This window comes from Chenopodium quinoa, unplaced genomic scaffold (assembly GCF_001683475.1).
Source record: "Chenopodium quinoa cultivar QQ74 unplaced genomic scaffold, ASM168347v1, whole genome shotgun sequence".
Taxonomy (NCBI): Eukaryota; Viridiplantae; Streptophyta; class Magnoliopsida; order Caryophyllales; family Amaranthaceae; genus Chenopodium; species Chenopodium quinoa.
Genome location: NW_018742390.1, coordinates 7,776,309 through 7,796,936, shown reverse-complemented (window position 1 = coordinate 7,796,936; position 20,628 = coordinate 7,776,309). Strand labels below are relative to the sequence as shown.

The following is a 20,628-nucleotide window of genomic DNA, read 5'->3' as shown; positions in this document are numbered from 1 at the left end:
GGCACAATCATAAACAAATTAAAACCTTAATACCAGATTATCACTAGTAGCATGAAAAGTCAAATCTTGGAAATAACCCTAAATCTAAAGAGGCTATATCGCTTCGACAATTAGGACAAGAGTTTTTGTTGCCCACTTTACACCAAGAAAGCAAACAATCCTTGTGAAATTTGTGACCGCATGTCTTCAAAACTTGGATAGCTTTTCAGGTATATCCCATCCCTCCAAGCAAATCGTGCATTCAGTGCAACTCCTAGCTACTTTCTTGGCTCGCTCTAGGATCCTCAATTTCTCGCAAATCATACATTCGGCATCGGTTTCCGGGATTATATTGGTCCTGATGTTGATCCACCCCGCGTGCTGCAGTAGTAGCCCTTGTAGGCCGCCATAGGTCTCATGAAATAACTAGTCAATTATTATTATTTTTTTTTTATTGGTAATTTTTTTTTATTGGTAAAGAATTACATAGCGGCGGATCCCGGATTTCTAGCTAGGGGTAGCATAGAATGATAAGGAAAAAAAAGTTCTATAGTATATATATTATCGTTTAATAATTAGACTTTAAATTTTATAACATTCAATTTGCGTGGATAAATTTTCATTTCACAAATATGGAATAATTTATATTCTAGTTATCAATATGAACAAATTTATTTAATACTAGTTTTGTGCCCGTGCGATGTCCGGGTTGTTTATTCAATTTAAAGATAAAATTTTTAATCTATATGTCAAATTTTAAAATATACAAATGATACAAAATTAGTTTATTGATGTGCTTTTGTGACGATTTACTATCTAGTAGGCATATAATGACTAATACTAATATTGGTGGAAATGTTCGATTTAATACTTTAAAAAAATAAACAAATGATAAATTAAATAAGATAAATGTTCAAAGCCCGTTGGGTTGACCCAAACCCAAAACTTTGGGCAAGAAAAAATTCTTGACTCGTAACCTAAAGTGACCCAATCCGAGATGACTCAACCCTAATTGAAAGGTCTATGTAGTAATATAATTCTATTAGTTGTGAAGTATATTATTTTAACCGATTAGTATATATTATAAATAGATGTTTTACAGTTTAAACTATTTCCTTCACTCCAAAAAAAATATTATGTCATAAAAAAATTTAATTTATATGATAATTTTTAAGAATTATAATCTAATAATTTTTTTGAATAAAATTATAATTCAATTTGAATCTCTGAAATATTGGTCTTTTATCGAAAATAAAATTCTAAACTTTAAATTTTATCCTAAAATTCTATATTTTTTTTAATCTTATGAAGCTTATTTAAATCGCTCCAACGTGGCGCGACACTTGGGGAAAAGTTGGAACGCCAAGTGTCGCAACGTCATGACCTGGCTAAAAGTTTAGCTTTATATATATATATATACTAGTTTTGTGCCCCGTGCGATGCTCGGGTTATTTTTTTAAATTTTGAAATAAATTTTTAATCAAAATGTCAAATTTTAAAATATATTTTTAATACACAATTAGTTAGGAATTGATGTGCTTTTGTAACGATTTATACTATATAGTAGGCATGTAAATGACTAATAATAATATTGGTATTTTATGAGAGTGAGGGATAGCTCAAATGGTTAGAGCTTCCCTCCCGATTCTAGAAGGTCTTGGGATCAATTCTCACCTCTGTCCTTATGGGCTCTCTAAACACCAAAAAATAATATTGGTATTTTTCTTAGAGTTATAATCTAATATTTTTGTAAATAAAATTATATATAATTCAATTCATGCATATGAAATATTTTAGAGTTATAATCTAATATTTTTTTGAATAAAATTATAATTCAATTTATACCTCTGAAATATTGGTATTTTATCGAAAATAAAACTCTCAACTAACAATTTTATTCAAAAATTCTATCCAAATTTGATTGAAAATAATTAATTTATTTTATGAAGTCTATCTAAGTACATCCAACGTGGTGCGACACTTGGCGAAAAGTTGGAATGCCAAGTGTCGTTGTCTCGTGGTCTGGCTAAAAGTTTAGCTTTATATTATATATATATATATATATATATATATATATATATATATATATATGATAATTTTTAAAAATTATAATCTAATAATTTTTTTGAATAAAATTATAATTCAATTTGTATCTCTGAAATATTGGTCTTTTATCGAAAATAAAATTCTAAACTTTAAATTTTATCCTAAAATTCTATATATATTTTTTTATCTTATGAAGTTTATTTAAATCGCTCCAACGTAGCGTGACACTTGGCGAAAAGTTGAAACGCCAAGTGTCGCAACGTCGTGACCTGGCTACAAGTTTAGCTTTATATATTAGTTATATATGATTATATATGATGTTAAATAGGGGTAGTACATACAAAGCCTATACTATGAAATTATTTTACTCAATATAAATTATTGGTTTACTCATATAAAACTAAAAGTAATTATTAATTAGCAAATAGATATGTATATTGAAAAGTGCAACAAAATTGGAAGTATTTCATCCAATGAAGGAGTTTTGAAGAAAAATAAGTACTGATTTTATTTATTTATTTTTTTTATGTTTGGTATTAATAATTTAATTAAAAATAATTAAAGTATAAGTATATAATATATGTATAATAATTTCTTATAACTTAAATGAGATTTTTAAAAAGTGATAATAATAATAATAATGTTCAAATAAAACAAGTCTCTCATGTACAAATGTAAGGAAAAGTAAAACCCAAGATCTAAGGGTTTGTTTGGCATTGCTGTGTTTATCTATTTTTTGGTTTTTTGTTGTATAAAAATATATGATATATGTCATATAACGAATAAAAAATTATTTAAACTTATTAAAATCATAATAATTTTGAAAACTGACAACAAAAAAGTGGAAATACCTTTTTCTTGTTTCCTGTTTTTGGTTTTTAGTTTAAAAAAAAAATAAAAAATAAAAAAAATAAAAAAAAGGAAACTAAAAACCAAAAATGATGCCAAACAAGCCCTAAGAGACCTGTTTTGTATATAACACGTCTCTTATATTTTTAACATGAAAAGAAGCGCGCTCTGTTGTGACTTGGTGTGGGCCTTATGGGCGAAGGCAACCTCTAAGGGACCGGTTATCTTAAATAACAGGTCTCTTTGAACAACAATTTTTTTTCCTCTTTTCAGGCTACCCCTTGTGCGTGCCTTCGTGGATCCGCCACTGTGTGTGTGGCGAACTACTTTACTTATTTCCCATGCTGGGCTGCATTTGTGAATTGTTATGGATATTTTAGGTAGATACAATAAGAAAACATAAATGATGATCGGATGGAAATCTTTATTTGGTATCCTGAATTGATTACAAAAATCAAATCAAGGCAAGATTGATGATATATTTATTAAGCTATCTAATAATCTTGTTCAATTAGTGAAAATAAGTTGTTTATTGGTATGTGAAGTTTTGTCATCCATAGAAATTTGATTTGAATTTTGTTTTTAAGCCCTTAACTGGGGACTGGGGTTGATTGAGTTAAGATAAACTTGATGTTTTGAGGATCTAATTGAGCAATAAAGATCATATATTAACTTGATTTCTGACCTAAATAAGTATAAAGCATGAATAACATCTAGCTAATTATGAAATGCTACTAAATAAGGAATCCATGCAACCGTGGTATTGCAGTGGAGGCATCATACCTAGTCAAGAGTCTCAAGACCAACGAAAACCTCCCTAAGTCCCTTACTGCTTCGCTTGGGGTTGCTGCCCCTTGGGGTAATTGTACAAATGCTCTTTAATGGCGACGACGCTACTACTATGTCAACTGTCAAGACATGACACAATGCACATTGGCTTTAAGGAATCATTGGTTATGTAAATAGTTTATGCTTCCTTTACTTCATTATGATTGCGTATTCAATCTCTGCATTCTCATATACATGTCTGACAAATTCAATTGTGGTTTGAGATTAAACTGTTGGGATAATATTGCATTACACTTACTTTAGATTTGCCACCTACTAATGTACTTCCTCCGTTACGTATTATCTGCAATAATTTCCAAAAATGGATGTTACATATTATGTGCAACAAACTAAAACTTTCCTCTTTTAGTAAAAAATTTTTTATGCATAATTACCAATTTACCCTTATTTAGCTTTAATAAACTCATCAAATCACATGTTATTAATCTATTAATCTAAATTAGTTAATCCATTATTCAAGCCTAACCCACATTCTCTCTCCTCTCACAACCACATCTACCACCAACACCACCACCACGTTGTCTCTCTCCTCCCTCTCAGCCACCACCACCACCACCACTTTTCTCTCTCTTCTTTTGGATCTCACACCCACCACACCACAACCACGCACCACTCTATTTGATCGCCGCCCCTTTTCCCGGGAAGTTCACCGCCACTTTCTCCTCCCCTCAACAGATCCTCCGCTTTCTCCTCCCTGCGTCAGAGCCGCCGCCACCTTTACTACCCTTCTCAAAGTCGCTCAGAGAAAAGGATCGTGCGTGGTGGGTAATTGATTAGGAAAAAGGAGAATTTGAGTAAGCTTGAAATCACATATCTAAAGCAAATTTGGTGAAAGATGGATCGATTGTGAAAGATCATGGTGGGTAAGATAGGTGAGGGTGGTGGTGGGGTTCCACGATTTCGCTCAGGTGGTGGGTTTTCGCGCTCAAGTGGTGGGGTTCCGCGATTTCGATCGGGTGGTGGATTTTGCAATTTCGTGGTTGATGCGAGTTGTCTGGAGTGGGTTTTGGGTGGTTATGGTGATGAGACGAGATGGGGTGGTGGACTGGTGGTGGTGAGATGATGACTACGGGATGAGGTGGTGGTGGTTTTGGGGTGTGAGATGTGGGTGGTGGGCGTGGTGGATGTTGCTGGTGGGTGGTAGTGGTGGTTGATTAATTTTCCCCCTTTATCTCTCCTACCCTTAATCACAAAGTCTTTACTTTGTTAATCACCTATTAACAAATTTTGTCTTGGAAAATGTGCAACAAGGTTTGTTGCACATAATGTGTAACGGAGGAAGTATACAGAAATTTGTCTATTAGAGGGCTATCTAAATCACTAATGTATATAGAAATTTGAACGATGATTTTACAGTAGTCGTTTGAAAAATGACTACCATATTATTTTAATGTATACATTATGATTGGTTTATTTTTTTTCACCTTATAAAATGGTCACAATTAGTCTTATTATATCTACTATGTATACATATTTATTGAAAATTTTAATCCAATATATAATAATTTTTTTTTCGAGAAACTATAAAATTAGAATAAAAATTACATAAATGTTGCTAAAAATTTGATAAATCAAAAAAGTGTTGATAATACTATTTTATACCTAAAATTAAGTAAAATAATTAATTATCTGGAAAAAATATATCAACTATAAACTTTATAATCATGAAAACATTATGGTAGTCATATTTCAAATGACTATTGTAAATACACATGAAAGTCTATATATTATTCCATTTCCCATGAACAAAAATATTAAACCTAAACTGTCTGCCGCTTAACAAGCTCTTAATTAACAATAGGACTTTTTGTCAAAAACTACCTAATAAAGCCCAAATTTTGCGAGAAACTACCTAATAAAATAAATGTTGTAAAAAATTACCTAATAAAAGATAAAATGTCGTAAGAAACTACCTAACAAAATGTTAATTGTTGTAAAATACTACCTCCGCCGGAAATCACAATTGACCCACCTTAAAACACCCCCAAAACCACCGCTTTCACCCTAAAACCAACACAATCTACTTGAAATTGCCTTCACCAAGCCGAAAGCACCCTCCAATCCCAAAACCACCACCTCTAACCCCTAAAATCAAAATCCCGAATCACGAAATTAAACCACCCTCATCAACTTGGAATATCTTCTAACCACCCCCAAAAATAACCTTACCACGTTGAAAAACAACCTATGTGGTGGTTTCAAAGGTGTTTTGAGGTAGGTTAACGCCTTAAAATTAGATTATCGGTGGAAATTCGGCTAAAGATAGTACCTTACAACATTTTACTTTTTATAAGATAGTTTCTTACAACATTTTTTTTATTAGGTAGTTTCTCATTAGGTAATATATGACAAAAATCCCTTAACAATACAATGACGAACATTTTTTTTAAGGGACGCAATAATTGAAGTTAAAATAGCAAAAATAATAAATCATGTAACTATGTATGCAGATGTTAGATTAATAACTTTATTAGTTATCACTTAACTAAAAAAAAAATTTCCCCTCAAAAAAAAAAACTAATATTTTTTTTTAAAAAACAAATTTTAAACACTCATAAAATAAACTACCACTACTACTAAAGAAAAAAAAAATAAAGATTACACATGCATAATAATGCTCCTAATTCTATTTACCTTATGATATTATGATAGTCGTTTTTAGGATGACCACGGCAAAATCATTCTATTTTTTAAAAAAAAAAAAAGATATATTTTGTATATATTGTATATCCTCAACACAATGATTAAAAAAAACCTAAAAGACATATTTTGTATATATCGTATTTTTTTGAAACCTATTTTATATATATATATAGTATATCCTCAACACAATTTAATTCCATTATCTATATTATGGCTTTCTTAACCTATTTATATCTTGTATCTATTGTTTATTAAAGATTGGTTCATTGGCAGCACATGGTTAAAGGTGAACAAAATCCCTACTGATAAATGTGACTTCCGTCGTCTAGAGTTAAATCGTCCTACCAATGACCGCCTTCAACAGCAGCGCGCAGGGTGGATCAACATCAGGATCAATATTGTCCCGGAACCCGATCCCGAATGTAAGAGATGCGCGAATTTGAGGATCATAGAGCGAGAGGTGAAAATGATCAAAGAGAGAGCCAAGAAAGTAACTCAAAATTGCACTGAATGCACGATTTGCTTGGAGGGATGGGATATACCCGAACAGCAAAGTATATGGGTTTTGGAGACATGTGGTCATAAATTTCACAAGGATTGTTTGTTTTCTTGGTGTAAACTGGCTAACAAAAACTCTTGTCCTACTTGTCGCACCCAACTGCTTCCATCCGAAGTAGCCAATCTTTAGTCTTAGATTTAGGGTTAATTTTTTTTGCTAATATTCAATTTTATAGTATTATGTAACATTCTTATACTTTATCATCATATTTTTTTATTTAATTTTATTATTCTTGTTAACCGTTATTCCCTAAATACAAGGTCAAAAGTTTTTCTTGAAATATATAATACTTTTTCCTTTCAGTTTGTTATCTATTCATCAATCTATTTATAATTAATACTAAAACAAGCTGACATCATCCTTTTTTTTCAAAATTGTACACGTGTTAGCTTTTCCTTAAATTTTTTCCTGCATAAATTTATTTTTTCTCTTCCAATTTTCATTACTTTCTTAATTTTTATTTATTTATTTTTTAATTTTGAAAAGTTAATATTAACCACAACATACTTTAATAGAATACATTATCTTAAGTTATATTCTCTCTTAAAAAAATTGTTACACATAGAGTCAAAGATAATCTTAAAGAGAGCAAATATTAGCCATGTATTTATGTGATTACTCCTCCTAATTACAAAGTCCACTAAATTTTGTTGTACACATAAATTTTCTTTTGATTATATTATTTTAATTTTTGCAGTTTTGTTTATGTTAATACAAAGTTTTTACATATTTTGAGTGATAATTTGACTTCAAAATGTACACAACTATAAATTATCATATAACTAATATATAAAGCTAAACTTTTAGCCAGGTCACGAGGCAGCGACACTTGGCGTTCTAACTTTTCGCCAAGTGTCGTGCCACATTGGATATATTTAAATAGACATTATGAGATAAAAAAAAAAGTTAGTTTAGAATTCTATTTGGATATAATTTTAAGATAAAATTATTAGTTTAGAGTTTTATTTTCGATAAAATACCAATGTTTCAGATGTACAAATTGAATTATAATTTTAATTACAAAAATTATTAGATTATTATTTTAAAAAATCATATCATAAAACTAATATATAAAGCTAAAATATATAACTAATATATAAAGCTAAACTTTTAGCCAATCACGAGGCATCGACACTTGGCGTTGTAAATAGACTTCATAAGTTAAAATGCCAAGTGTCGCGCCACGTTGGATAGATTTAAATAGACTTCATAAGATTAAAAAGTTAATTTAAAATTCTATAGGATATAATTTTAGGATAAAATTGTTAGTTTAGTGTTTTATTTTCTATAAAATACCAATATTTCAGAGGTACAAATTGAATTAAAATGTTGTTATAAAATTTTCGATAAAATATAGCAAATCGTCATAAAAGCACCTCAATTCCTAACTAATATTGTATCAATGATATATTTAAAAATTTGACATATAGATTAAAAATTTATATTTAATAAACAACCCGGGCATCGCACGGGCACAAAACTAGTTTTTATAATATCTAATCTAGTATATACTAGATGTAAGCCCGTGCGATGCACGGTTTTTAAATATTTCATTTTGTATATTTTTTTTTGTAATTTATTAATATTTTTTGTTTTTATTTTCTATTCTATTATTTTAACATTAATTTAAGGTAAAATATTTTGTTAAGTTTTAAATTATTCTTATTCAAATTTTACGTATATAGAACTTAAATTTATAAATTGAAATAAATATTATCTCATTCATCAGATAGGTAAGATAAAATCATTAAATCAAAATATATTTTTTAATTTCTAATTATTTGTTAAAATAATATAAATCCTAATGTAAATTTTTTTTCATAATTTAAATCTTAAATTACTATTTTTTGTTTTCAATTCTCAAATTTCATTTGTTAATTTTTTTTCTTAAATGGCGACTGAAAATTAAAATTCTAAATTAATATATAAATCTAATTTTTCATTGGTCGAAATATTACTTTTTCTTATGTGGCATGTGATGCACGAATATTCATATACATTTTGTATATAAATATTTTTTTTTGTGATCGCTTAATTTTTTTCTTGCATTATAAGTTTTAAAATTTTTTATGGAAGTATCATATCATCAAATATTTACATAAAACCATTAACATCAAATGATAATTTATAATTTTTTAATATCAAAATATAATTTTTAGTTTTTTAAATAATATAAATCCTAATATCTAAAGATAATTTTTAGTTTTTTTTTCTTTTGAATAGCAGATAATTTTTAGTTTTGTAACAAATAAAAATGATAAAATTTAGTATTCTTAAATAATTAAAATCCTAATAAATTACTATTCGTCGTTTTTACCTATGTGGCAAAAATTTAAAATTTCATTGGTCACTTTTGTTTATGCGGCGAGTGATTTTTTTAATTCTAAAATAAAATAGAAATCTAATTTTTAATTGGTCGAAAATATACCTTTTCTTATGTGGCGCTATCAATGCTCTCCAAAAATGCCTACTTTATTTATATAATATTAGATTAGATTATATACTAAAAGACACACCAGCAATGACATGTGTCATCTCCTGGTTGCTGGTGTGTCCTTAATTATTATTATTTTTTTATATATAAAAAATCTATTAATTAAGGAAACAAATCAATTTCAAAAATAATATTATTTGTTTTACATATTCCATATTAATGTAGTATATTTATAATAAAAAGATTTCACAAATAATTTTTCTAAAATAGAAAAATGGTCAACTATAAACCAAAACTTATATTCTTAAAAATATTTTGTGAGCTGTTTTACAACAAAAAATATATATATATATATATATTGCTCGAATTTTTTTGCCTTTTATTATTCCTTGAATAGCTAATTTATGAAAATAATATTTATCTATTAATAATCTATAACGGTCACGGGATCTAACCTAGTATTGAATATATTCCACTTTTACTTAGTTATTATTTCCTATTTTATACATAATAAATTCTGATTGGTTAGATTAATTAATTGTAAATTGATGACACGACTCAAAGTAAAAAAAATTACTTCCTTGATTTATGCAATTATAGCTAATACTTTCCTAAAAAATCAAAAAAATTAAATAAGGCAAAACTATTTTTATGAATTGTTTTTTACTTTAATGCTAAATTCCAAGTATTTTTTTATTTTTTTTTTATTTATTTTATGTGATTGATTCCATGTAGGAGTGTGGGACTATCATATTGAAACGGAGGGAGTAACAAACTTCTTCTTAAGATATGGTAACAAAAATAAATAAATATATATATATCATATAACTAATATATAAAGCTAAACTTTTAGCCAGATCACGAAATAATGACACTTGGCATTCTAACTTTCCGCCTAGTGTCGCGCCACCTTGGATAGATTTAAATAGATTCATAAGATAAAAAAAGTTAGTTAAAAATTATTTTTTCAATCAAATTAGGATAGAATTTTAGAATAAGATGTTTAGTTTAGAGTTTTATTTTCGATAAAATACCAAATAATAAACTTATAATTAGGCCACAAGACAACATCATATAGCATTTTAACTTTATGCCAAGTGTCGTACCACGTTGGATAAATATAGATAGACTTTGTAGAAAAAAAAGTTAATTTAGAATTCTATTTTTAATCAATTAAATTGAATTATAATATAATTTTATCTTAAAATTCCATAAACAACCCGGGCATCGCACGGGGCACAAAACTAATATATATATATATGAAAAAAAATAAATAAAAATAATAAAAAAAAAAACCCAATAAAAATAAGGGAAATTGCCTTAGATTATTATTATTTGATGTCCACATTTGATTTTGTAAAACTTAACCTTTTTTTTTCTCAGTGGTTGATTCAAAAAGAGCTTATCCCACTCGTTGTTCTTGGTATATTCAATTATCCGTAGTATAAAATAAACTAAAAATACATACTTCGTATATATTTAGTGCAGAGCAAATATATACCATCACCACTACAGCTACTTTGCCTACCTATTGATATGTTTCCCCGCATCTTTTAAAGATGCATTTTCCATCAAAATTGCACTCATCAATTTATGGAAACGAATGTCACAACAGCAACATCATACGCATCACCACCTTGCTTGGTGTCCCAAGAGGTGAGACTGATCCTTGCTTTGAGAAGCTTCAATAACCTTACCTCTTATGATTTCATCAAACGGATTGTCTTCGTTCCCTAAACTCGTTTTTTATGCCAGAGCTGCAACTGGATAATACAAGCACATGGATGTATAACACACTGGCGAATATGCTACAGAAAGAGTAGCAATCTTTGTCGAGACCAGACTACTATTATTGAGGAAACACAGGATGATACTTTCAAGTTTCAACACTGAAGAATTTGTTACAACATAAAGGTTATATGTACAGGAAAGTGGTTTTCTTTACAATCGATGACAATTTAGAGAATCAAATTTTTTCCCAGGATACAAAGTCACATAAGCAGGTGAACAAAGGATATCGTCATCATCTAAAGAGCAGATAAATATGGCATTCAAGGGTTGTCCGCATAACATCTCCAAGTTCCCAAGGTTTCACATAGTTCTACCAAGGGTACCTCCATCAACTACAGATTCTCAATCTCCACGAAAAACATAAGCTTTTATTGTACATACTCGCCCAAGCTGAATCATACAGAGGTCTTGTCACTCTTGTGTCACAACTTTCGTCCATACGGAGCTGTCTTCTAGCTGGTTTGATCTGGTTGATTTTCTGTAATTTGGCTATTGAGGAATTCCAACACTGACAGTCGCTGCAAGGCAAGTTTAAAGGTAAGCTTTGTTTGATATAAGAATATCTATCTATCTACTTCTGCATGAAAGTAAACTACTAAATTAAACAACAAGAATTAAAGAACCAGGAGGCTATTGACTACATGTCCAACTACTTCAAATATTGAGACACAAGAATAGGTTCAGAAAGATCAATGGGCTTAATAAGATAACACTCTGTAACTTTCAAACAGCGCTAGTTGTGAAGGGGATGTAAGTGAGAAAAGCTTAATAGAGGTAATATGTATTTTTCAGGAAGAATAACATCCTACATGACGTCTTTTTACAAAGCATGCTAATCAACTTTAGATATAGTTTTGAGGATTAAAACTTTACACAGTTCAGCCATCTCAACTGGAAATGACTGCAAGTCATCAAGTTGCAAGATTTTTTATTTTTCTGGTTAAATTTCCACATATACAAGCATTTACAAGTATAGCGAGACATGAATCTGGCAATCTAAAAGAAGCCAAGAAGATGAAATTTGACCTTCAAAACATAAGGGCCTTAGTAATTTGGAATCAATTGAAAAGCGAAAAAGGAAAACCACCAAAAAAAATTATTTCAATAGGAGAGCTTGACCAAGAAGACATACCCTTTGTTCAAGTGCTACTTGACTAGCGTCTATCTTCAAAGATTGTAACATGTTTACACCTTCACGAAAGCCAGAAATAGCTCCGTCTTCAAAACCAAGCCCTCTGTCAACATCAGCCACTTTTGCTAAAGAAACTGCTACATCTAAAGTCTGGAATCACAGGAAGCAATAACTTAGGAAGAGAGACATTATAAAATTTGCTTAACTACATAAAAAGCAGAAGACAAGGTAGTAACTAGTAAAAAGCTATGCAGTTGGGTTTTTGTATGTACGGCTGAGCAAAACTGTCTAAAGATTCAAAGATCCGATCCAATAATTTAGGATATCCGGTCAAAATTAATTTCAAATCAGGTATCCGATCCGAATTTCTCGGATACCTCTCCGGATATCAATTTTCGGATTTTCGGACATCCAATATATCCAAATTATTTAGGATTTTGGATCATGGATATCCGATCAAAATATCTATATTTTGGGTTTCGAATAACTCTGATCCAGATATCCAAATTTTGGGCTTATTTTATATTTTCTTTTTAAAAAAAATAAAATTAGATATTATTTTATAATATTTAAGATGTAGGATATCCGGTATATCTGATCTGAAAATTTTCAAATATCCGAAACTTTTCGAATCGGATTCAGATATTATTTTCTTTGTTGAAATGTTATTCTGACAAAACATATAATTCTTTTAAACTAAAAATTTGTTGAATAAAATGCTGTTCTGTCACGGCAACATTTCATTTATAAAATTTTAAATTAGAACCACATTTCATTTGACAAATTTTTAATTTAGAAGAATTAGCATCCTCATATTCATCAAGGGATTATAAAAAAAATAGTTACAAAAATAAACACTTTTTAACTGCTGGTATAAAAGTTGATCTCATTATTGCCATTAAGGTTTCCTTTCCCATATTTATTGTTCCCACTTAACAAAAAAAGATTAACATTGAGATACTACCAAATCCCAATTAGCTACCACTGCTTAACTCCAACACAGATGTGTTCATGGATCCTTATAAGTTATAAGAGCATAGAGACAAATACAATATGGGAAAAAAGAAAGAAAAAAAAAAAGAAAAAGAAACAATCACTCATTGATCACCACTTGACAAGAAACCTGTGTTTTGCAACCATAAAAGGGAGAGAGAAAAAGAAAGGAATAATATATAACCTTTTCTGCTTTCCTATTTCACAACGAAGAACAGTTGCAAAAGAGAAATTTATTAGGAATATTCAATAAACTAAGCAGCTAAGACATCATATGCAACAACAAGAAACAGGAGCTAACCAGAGATGCATTATCATGGTGATTTAACATGGCATTACGACGAACTTCCAAAGAACGGAAATAATAAGTTCTTGAAGCTTGCAGATCTCCATCATAGTACTTCAAGTCTCCAATTTTATTCAGTGAAACAGAAAGAGTGTGTATAACCTGCCAAATAATATATTCATTATTAATTAGTGTCAATACAATAAGATTTGCAGATTAAATTTGCAGCTGTCACATGATGTGTGAATGTATCACCTCCATATCGTCAGGAGGCACTTGTGACAAAAATTCAACACTTTCTTCAAAGTAGGTGACAGCAGATCCAGCATCTCCCATTGCACGACTGCAATAAACTTGGTGAGTTCAGAATATTTTTCTTAGTTTAAGAAGATAACAATATTCTTCTTAAAATGCCAAAGAAAAAAAAAAGAAAAGAAAAACTAACAAGTACAGTCATAAAGAAAATAACCAAATGATGAGAGCAACAGCAATCTTTAAGTTATAGACACGTAAGGGACACTGTGAAAGATCACAACAAGCTGTGCAAATTGAAAAAATTTATATATATATATATATATATATACACACTCCATTTTTCCAGAATATTGAAAATTTTATAAGCTCAAAAATCAAAATAGAACATTTAGTGAGAAAAATATGGACATTTAGTGAAAAACTTTTGCACATTTATTTTTCTCATTCTACCCTATATATGATGATGATGATGATGCCCTCAATTACTTCAGGACTCAAAGATGCACACTGTCAACCAGAAAAGTACTTTAAATCCCTTCCCCTCTCTTTTGCCTGTAGAAGAAAATTGGCGCTATAAAAAGAAGGGAGATCCAGAATCTTCAGACATGTCAAAGAAGGTTCTTCTCAGAGGGTTGCTTTTGGAGGTTGTACACCTAATATGGTACAAAGCATTTAAACATGCTAAAAAGTCTTGAGCTACTTGCTTTTGATAGGTCCCAGTTATGGGTATAGTATCGTTAAGAGAACAGTAAGACCAAAGTGCGTTACTCAATTTCCATTCCTCACAGATTATTCAACCTCCTTAAAGTCTTCAGCTATGTTCTTTTGCAGGGCCCCAGTGATGGGTATAAGATCATTAAAAGTATGGTAAGACCAAAGTTCTGTAAACAATTGCAGTTCTACAGGTAATAGTGCAGACACTGAGAAAGACGACAAGACAAGCTGAGCAAAATGAAAAGTCACATGGAGAATGATCCCCTCCACTCCTCTTCTTCAGTGATCGCGATTAGGTGTCAAATATGTATGCGGCATTATCCTTTTAACTAGAAAAATACTTAAATCTTTTCGCTAACTTCTCCTGCAAAGGAAATAGCGCAAAAGATACAGGCATTTCTGACACGCCAAAGGAAGTCTTCTCACCCCTTGTGCTAAATATGAAACAAATAATTATTGCATGCTTAATGTCTTCAAAGCGATTCTTCTTGGTCCCAAGAATGATGGGAAATGCTCGTAAAAGTAGGACAATGTTAGGAAAACAGTGGGAATTTTCAAGCTTTAAAAGTGAATACGTGTATTAGAGTTTTAACGATTGTGTCATTGCTTCTTCCATCTTTCACACTTTCAAAAAGTAATAAACAAATTTATTACTGCAATTAGGTTTCAGAAATACAGTCATATCTATGCATTGGTTGCATATGAACTTGCCACAATACACGCATTTGACCATGAAAGAACTCAGTGTAAGCCACAAGTTATAGAAAATAATTATTGAGGCCCACAAGATGTACAAAGGTTACTACATTAGTTAAATCAAGGGATGAAAGATTCTAACAATGATTCTAATGTACCAAATACATTGTTCTTGAACAAAGACTAGATCTCTCAATAAGAAAGATTATGGAAATTGTCAATATAATAGGATTTAGAAAAGACTAACACATATAGCATTCCGCCTACCCCTAGTGCTGTGTAAATAAAATATAAATTAAAGTCACCCTTGCTTTTATATACAAGTTAACATTAAGTGAGTCATCTCAAACATTTCAGCCATGCATTGAATACCCTTCCTTGATCTTTGTTAACTAGAAATTTCTGCAGAGCCATAACCTGTCAAACATCTAGATAGCCCTGTAAATAACCCTTTCCTCATCATTCCTCAAACAATCAAACTATATGAAGGTTTCTTCAAAATTATTATCTAGTAAAATTGAATATAAACCGTTAAAGTGCTAAACTAAGGTAGCCTTCTATAAACTTCTGATGATGCTAAAAGAATGAGCAATCCAGGTGAGTATATGAGCAGTTCCTAGCACATAGTGAAGTTCTATGAGGTGTAAGTAAGAGAAAGGGGGGAAGAAAGGGAGAGAGTATACCAGCAATCTCCCAGCATTCCCAGCACAGCCCCAAGTTGGGAGCACAATTCTGGCTTGTTACCAGATTCCTTTAACTGTTCCCTGATATCGGCAGCACAAAGTGACAGCCTGGATTTAGCACTTTCCACGTTCTGAGCACGAAATGCCTATAAATGCAAAAGAAAGTACATGATTGAACATACTTTTAAAGTTAAAACTTAACAGTTGACTAACTTCAAGTTCAATATCCATTGGCATGCTTTTAGACATTAATTATTCACACCACAACTTACCCTCATGGCATGTTGAACCAAAAAAGCACCTCTCTCTAATGAGACATCTTCATAAATCACAGATTTATTTTTGCTAACTTCCTCCTTGGCATCTGTACTGGCAGGAGACCTCTTGATCCTGGCATGACCAGCAATGAACTTATCAACAAGCTTTTGAGTTTCTTCATCATGTTCAATCTTCTCAATATCAGCCCCACATAATGGACAGTCATTAAAGCGAGATATGCATGCCCTGGATTGCCAAGCAAAATAAGAAACCTAGTCAAGGATAGAAAGGAGCAGTAACATAATAATCGTGATATTATCTTTAAAAATAAAGGCGTTGAAAGCAGTAGTGATCACGAATAAATATAACTTACTTGCAGAATATGTGGGAGCAAGGCACACATTTACTGCTCTCAAACAAAAGGGCTTTGCATAGCACACAGCTGAGAGGGCCAATTTTGAATGAACGAGAATCATATCCAAGAGGACACTTAGGTTCAATTACGCCAGAAACAACAGACTCGCTTTTAGCTTTACTCTCATGTTCTGCAGCATGTTTACATATATTTTCACCACTTCTTTTCGAAGAGGCATCATCAGGACGAGTAGCTTTGACAAATGGGCAAACTGGGGTCATCTGTTCCAACACTGAAAAAAGCAAGTATCAGAGATCAAGCATTTAAATGATCTATTAGCCTATAAGCACATGATAAAAATCCAAGCAGTTTCAGTTTAAAGTCAAATCTAATTATCTGAACCAAACAAGCAACCACCGAATGGAGAGAAAAATCTTGGAGAAGTTACCCACAATCAACAAAAACAAGAGTATAGGGAGCATTCTTAAAAATACACAATAAAAGGGTGATAAAGGCTACTCTGCCAGAGCTACATACATCTGAAATCAACCAAGGAAACATATAGAAAACTCTTACTCCAATAAAACCAGAATATAGCCAAGAATTTCCCTTTCTAAAGGAAGAAAAATGATATCAATAGAGCCAGATATGATAGGCTGGTGTTTTGTGGCAAGAGAGCTGCCATGTCTAGCCATCTCTCGCATGAGCAATTGCTTAAAATGATAGGCTGGTGTTTTGTGGCAAGAGAGCTGCCATGTCTAGCCATCTCTCGCATGAGCAATTGCTTAATCGACAACAATCATTCTATGTAGCAATAAATGTAGCATAATCCCTCACACTCTAATTGCAGAAAGCCAGGATAAAAATATTGCCTCATCTCACAATAATAAAAATCTCCCCAGGGGAATCCTCGCCATCTATCTTTTTATAAGAGATGATCTAAGATCTGAATTGCCCTCTTCCCAGCCTAGAATTACAAACTTTGCTAATGTCCCAATCCTTTTTGAGTTTAAGATCTCCTTTCCAAACCCTTCCCAAAATTATGTCCTAGAGTGGTCACTTTATATCATTTTACAACAGTGAATTTTAAAGATAAAAGGTTTAATGCAAATAACATTGCACAACTCTAAACATTTTCTTTTTCAGTAAATATAAAATGTGCTTCAATTAAGTCATCAGCTAATGTGGAACGGAAATTGGGAAATAAGAGGGTTGAATTTAAAGACCTCTAAATTGATATAATTTGCTCGGACCAGGACAAAATAAAAAAACACCTAAAATTCAATTAGAACTAACATGATACTTTGATGTCTTGCATACCAAAGATGACTCTGCATTCATCGGGCATAAAATAGGAAAGGTACATATTGACCGTATCACAACAATAAAATGGTGAAAAATTATAATACTTCATACATGATTATAGCACCAACTTAAATTCTCCTTTCAATAACGAATGAAAAACATAACGCAATCATATTGATATCTTCGGCAGCTTCACCGACTCTTGCATTGCCACTAACACTATGTTGATTTACTATCAGAATATAAATTTGGCTTAGAATACTCCTAACATATGCAAAACAAATTTACCAATATAAATTTGGTCCACGGATATTGTATTACTCCCTCTATCCCTTTTTATTTAGAGTACAAAATTACGGAGCATATACAACTTATCACTGTCAAACCGCTCAAATTATGATAAACAATCAAAATCACAATTTCAAAAATTAGACTCTTCACCTCTCATAAGAAAACCCCATAATAAATTTTGACATTACATCTATAACTCATACAATTCAACACCATAATACTTTCTTGCCCCAAAAAAAATGATTTTCGCATTTTATTTGATAAATACAATTTCAACAATTACCCAAAATATATCATTCTATAGAAAAATTAAAAGTAACCCAGATCATGCAATTATAAAATACAGCAGCAGAAACCAAAGAATACTACTCAAGGAATTATTCGGTAACATAAACCATAGGATCTAGACAGCAAAATCAAGATTAATTATAATTGTTTTCATAAATAAAAGAAATTCAATAATACCTGAAAAAACAGATCTGAAATAGGGAGATGAAAGGAGGATGGTGTTAAAATGGCGGGGGAAGAGTAAGTGTGAAAATGGTGTTTGTTTGGATAGGATTTTTTTAAGGAAGGAAGGAGGTGGTGAAAATGTCAATTGTGCAGGTATTGAACGGGAAGTTCGTTTGCAATTGCCAGCATTAAATATAGAAAATTTTGTCAAGAACTACCAATTAAAGCACGTGTTTTGAAAACAACTACCTATTAAAAGGTTTTTTTAAAAGAACTACCACGTTCCTTGAAATCCTTTCGTGGTAGTTCTTTTAAAAAAAACTTTTAATAGGTAGTTGTTTTCAAAACACGTGCTTTAATTGGTAATTCTTAACAAAATTTACTTAAATATATTCTTGTTTTGCTCCTCTCGATGTAGAACCTTCTAAAGGTGATCAAAGGGCGGGACAGAACGGGTTCAAGCTGAGTCGAGGCTAAAAATTTCAGCCCGTTTGGTCGGGTCAGGACAAGGTTCATCAGGAAAATACTGGTCTAAAAGCCGTTAAATTAAATCGGGTTTAGCGAGCTTTTTTAATTTGGGCTAATAAAATAACTAGAAAGCTTAGCAATGCATGACTAAGGCCCGTGGGAAATTAAAAAAAAAAAAAAAATCCGGGTTGGCCAAGCCCAACCTGACTTCGGGATGAAAATTTCCGCCTAAAACCAATTGTTATATAAAAATAGGTGGATTATACCTAAAATATGAACATTTATTTAAAAAATATATGAATACATCAAAAAAAAATGAAATCTATATCATCATCAATAACATAATACTAAAACAGACACCGAAAATTTCCTGGTGCTGTTTTTTCCATCCAAAATCCCTTTCCTTTTTTTTCTTTTTTTTCTTTTTTTGCCCCCTTTTTCTAGCCAATGCCATTAATTACCTATTATAAGTTATACACAAAAAATTCACCAAAACATATAATATAATTGTGATTATTTTGATTCATATACTTTTCATTTATGTAATTAATAATTTTCATTCTAGGTATGTAATTTTAGACTACTATCTAATGTAATTTTAAATAAATAAGAGTTTTCAAATGTTTAATGTACAAACCTATAGTAAAATTAAATTAACTAAGATTAAAAATATACATCTAAAAATCATAATAATTTCCAAATAAATAAGAGTTCTCACCTCTGCTTGGCTTCGGGTTGTCCCTAATTCTGGGTTGGGTCAGACGATGAACGCAAAGGCATACCGATTTGTGATGTGCTATTGACTGGGTGTTCCATTGTTCACTGTCTCGATGTCGTGCTCTGCTTGTTCTCGAATTTTTATCGGGGATAATTTCGGCAACCACGCGGTGTCGTGTGCTGGTATTGTGGGTATAAAATATCGGCATAAAGTTGTTCGGGATACCCTTGTTGATATTTGCTACAGATCTAGGATTTCAGCAAGAAAGGAGGTAGACATAGGATTGTCTGGAGGGAATGACAGGGCCCTCAGACCTGCCGATGTGTTACTTTATTCAAGGGATCGTGGTCGTGATGTATGTGTCGACTTCAAAGGGTCTTCTCCTTTGACACAAACAGGGTTAGCTGACTTTGTTCCTGGACAGGTTCTAGCTGATGCGGCTCATCGGAAGCGGGTTAAGTATGAAGCTCTTTGTCAGGCGAATGGATATGGTTTCATTCCCTTCTCCTTTTCTTCACTTGGGGAATTAGAGAAGGAGGTTGTACCATTGCTGAAGCGAGTCCAGACATTCGCGACGACGCAAGACATTGGGGCTCGTGCGACAACTCATATCTTCACTAGGGTAGGATTTATTGTAGGTTGTATGACTATTATTTTCTAGATTTAATAATAATAATAATAATAACAACACAAACTTTTAAATAAAACGGATGTTCAGTAAATTACTGAACATCCGTTATAAAGTGACAATAAAATGTGCAAAAGCTATACTAAAACGCACAAAAATTACCGTGACATATATAAGAGTTATTTATGCTTTATTGATAAATTTGACAAAAGTGACACTAAATTTGACAAAAGTGACACTAAA

General features: G+C 31.2%; 1 protein-coding gene across 1 annotated transcript; it reads right to left on the bottom strand.

Annotated features, from left to right (window-relative positions):
* Positions 1 to 11,163: 11,163 nt before the first annotated feature.
* LOC110700664 (protein NCA1-like) lies at positions 11,164 to 18,751 on the bottom strand. The gene is made up of 8 exons (XM_021878243.1): positions 18,584 to 18,751; positions 16,541 to 16,814; positions 16,182 to 16,413; positions 15,910 to 16,055; positions 13,817 to 13,904; positions 13,577 to 13,723; positions 12,283 to 12,432; positions 11,164 to 11,668 (listed from the first exon to the last, which is right to left on the bottom strand). Exons 2-8 carry the CDS (start codon positions 16,801 to 16,803, stop codon positions 11,603 to 11,605), a joined length of 1,092 nt encoding a protein of 363 aa, XP_021733935.1. The 5' UTR covers positions 16,804 to 16,814; positions 18,584 to 18,751; the 3' UTR covers positions 11,164 to 11,602.
* Between the last annotated feature and the right edge of the window lie 1,877 nt (positions 18,752 to 20,628).

Bases quoted from the DNA above. Each gene is read 5' to 3' on its own strand.
- LOC110700664 (XM_021878243.1), bottom strand. From the start codon at position 16,803: ATGACCCCAGTTTGCCCATTTGTCAAAGCTACTCGTCCTGATGATGCC. The intron at 13,724-13,816 runs GTGATACATTCA...ATTATTTGGCAG, and splicing joins TGCCTCCTGACGATATGGAG to GTTATACACACTCTTTCTGT. The intron at 12,433-13,576 runs GTTAGCTCCTGT...CTGTGATTCCAG, and splicing joins ACCATGATAATGCATCTCTG to ACTTTAGATGTAGCAGTTTC.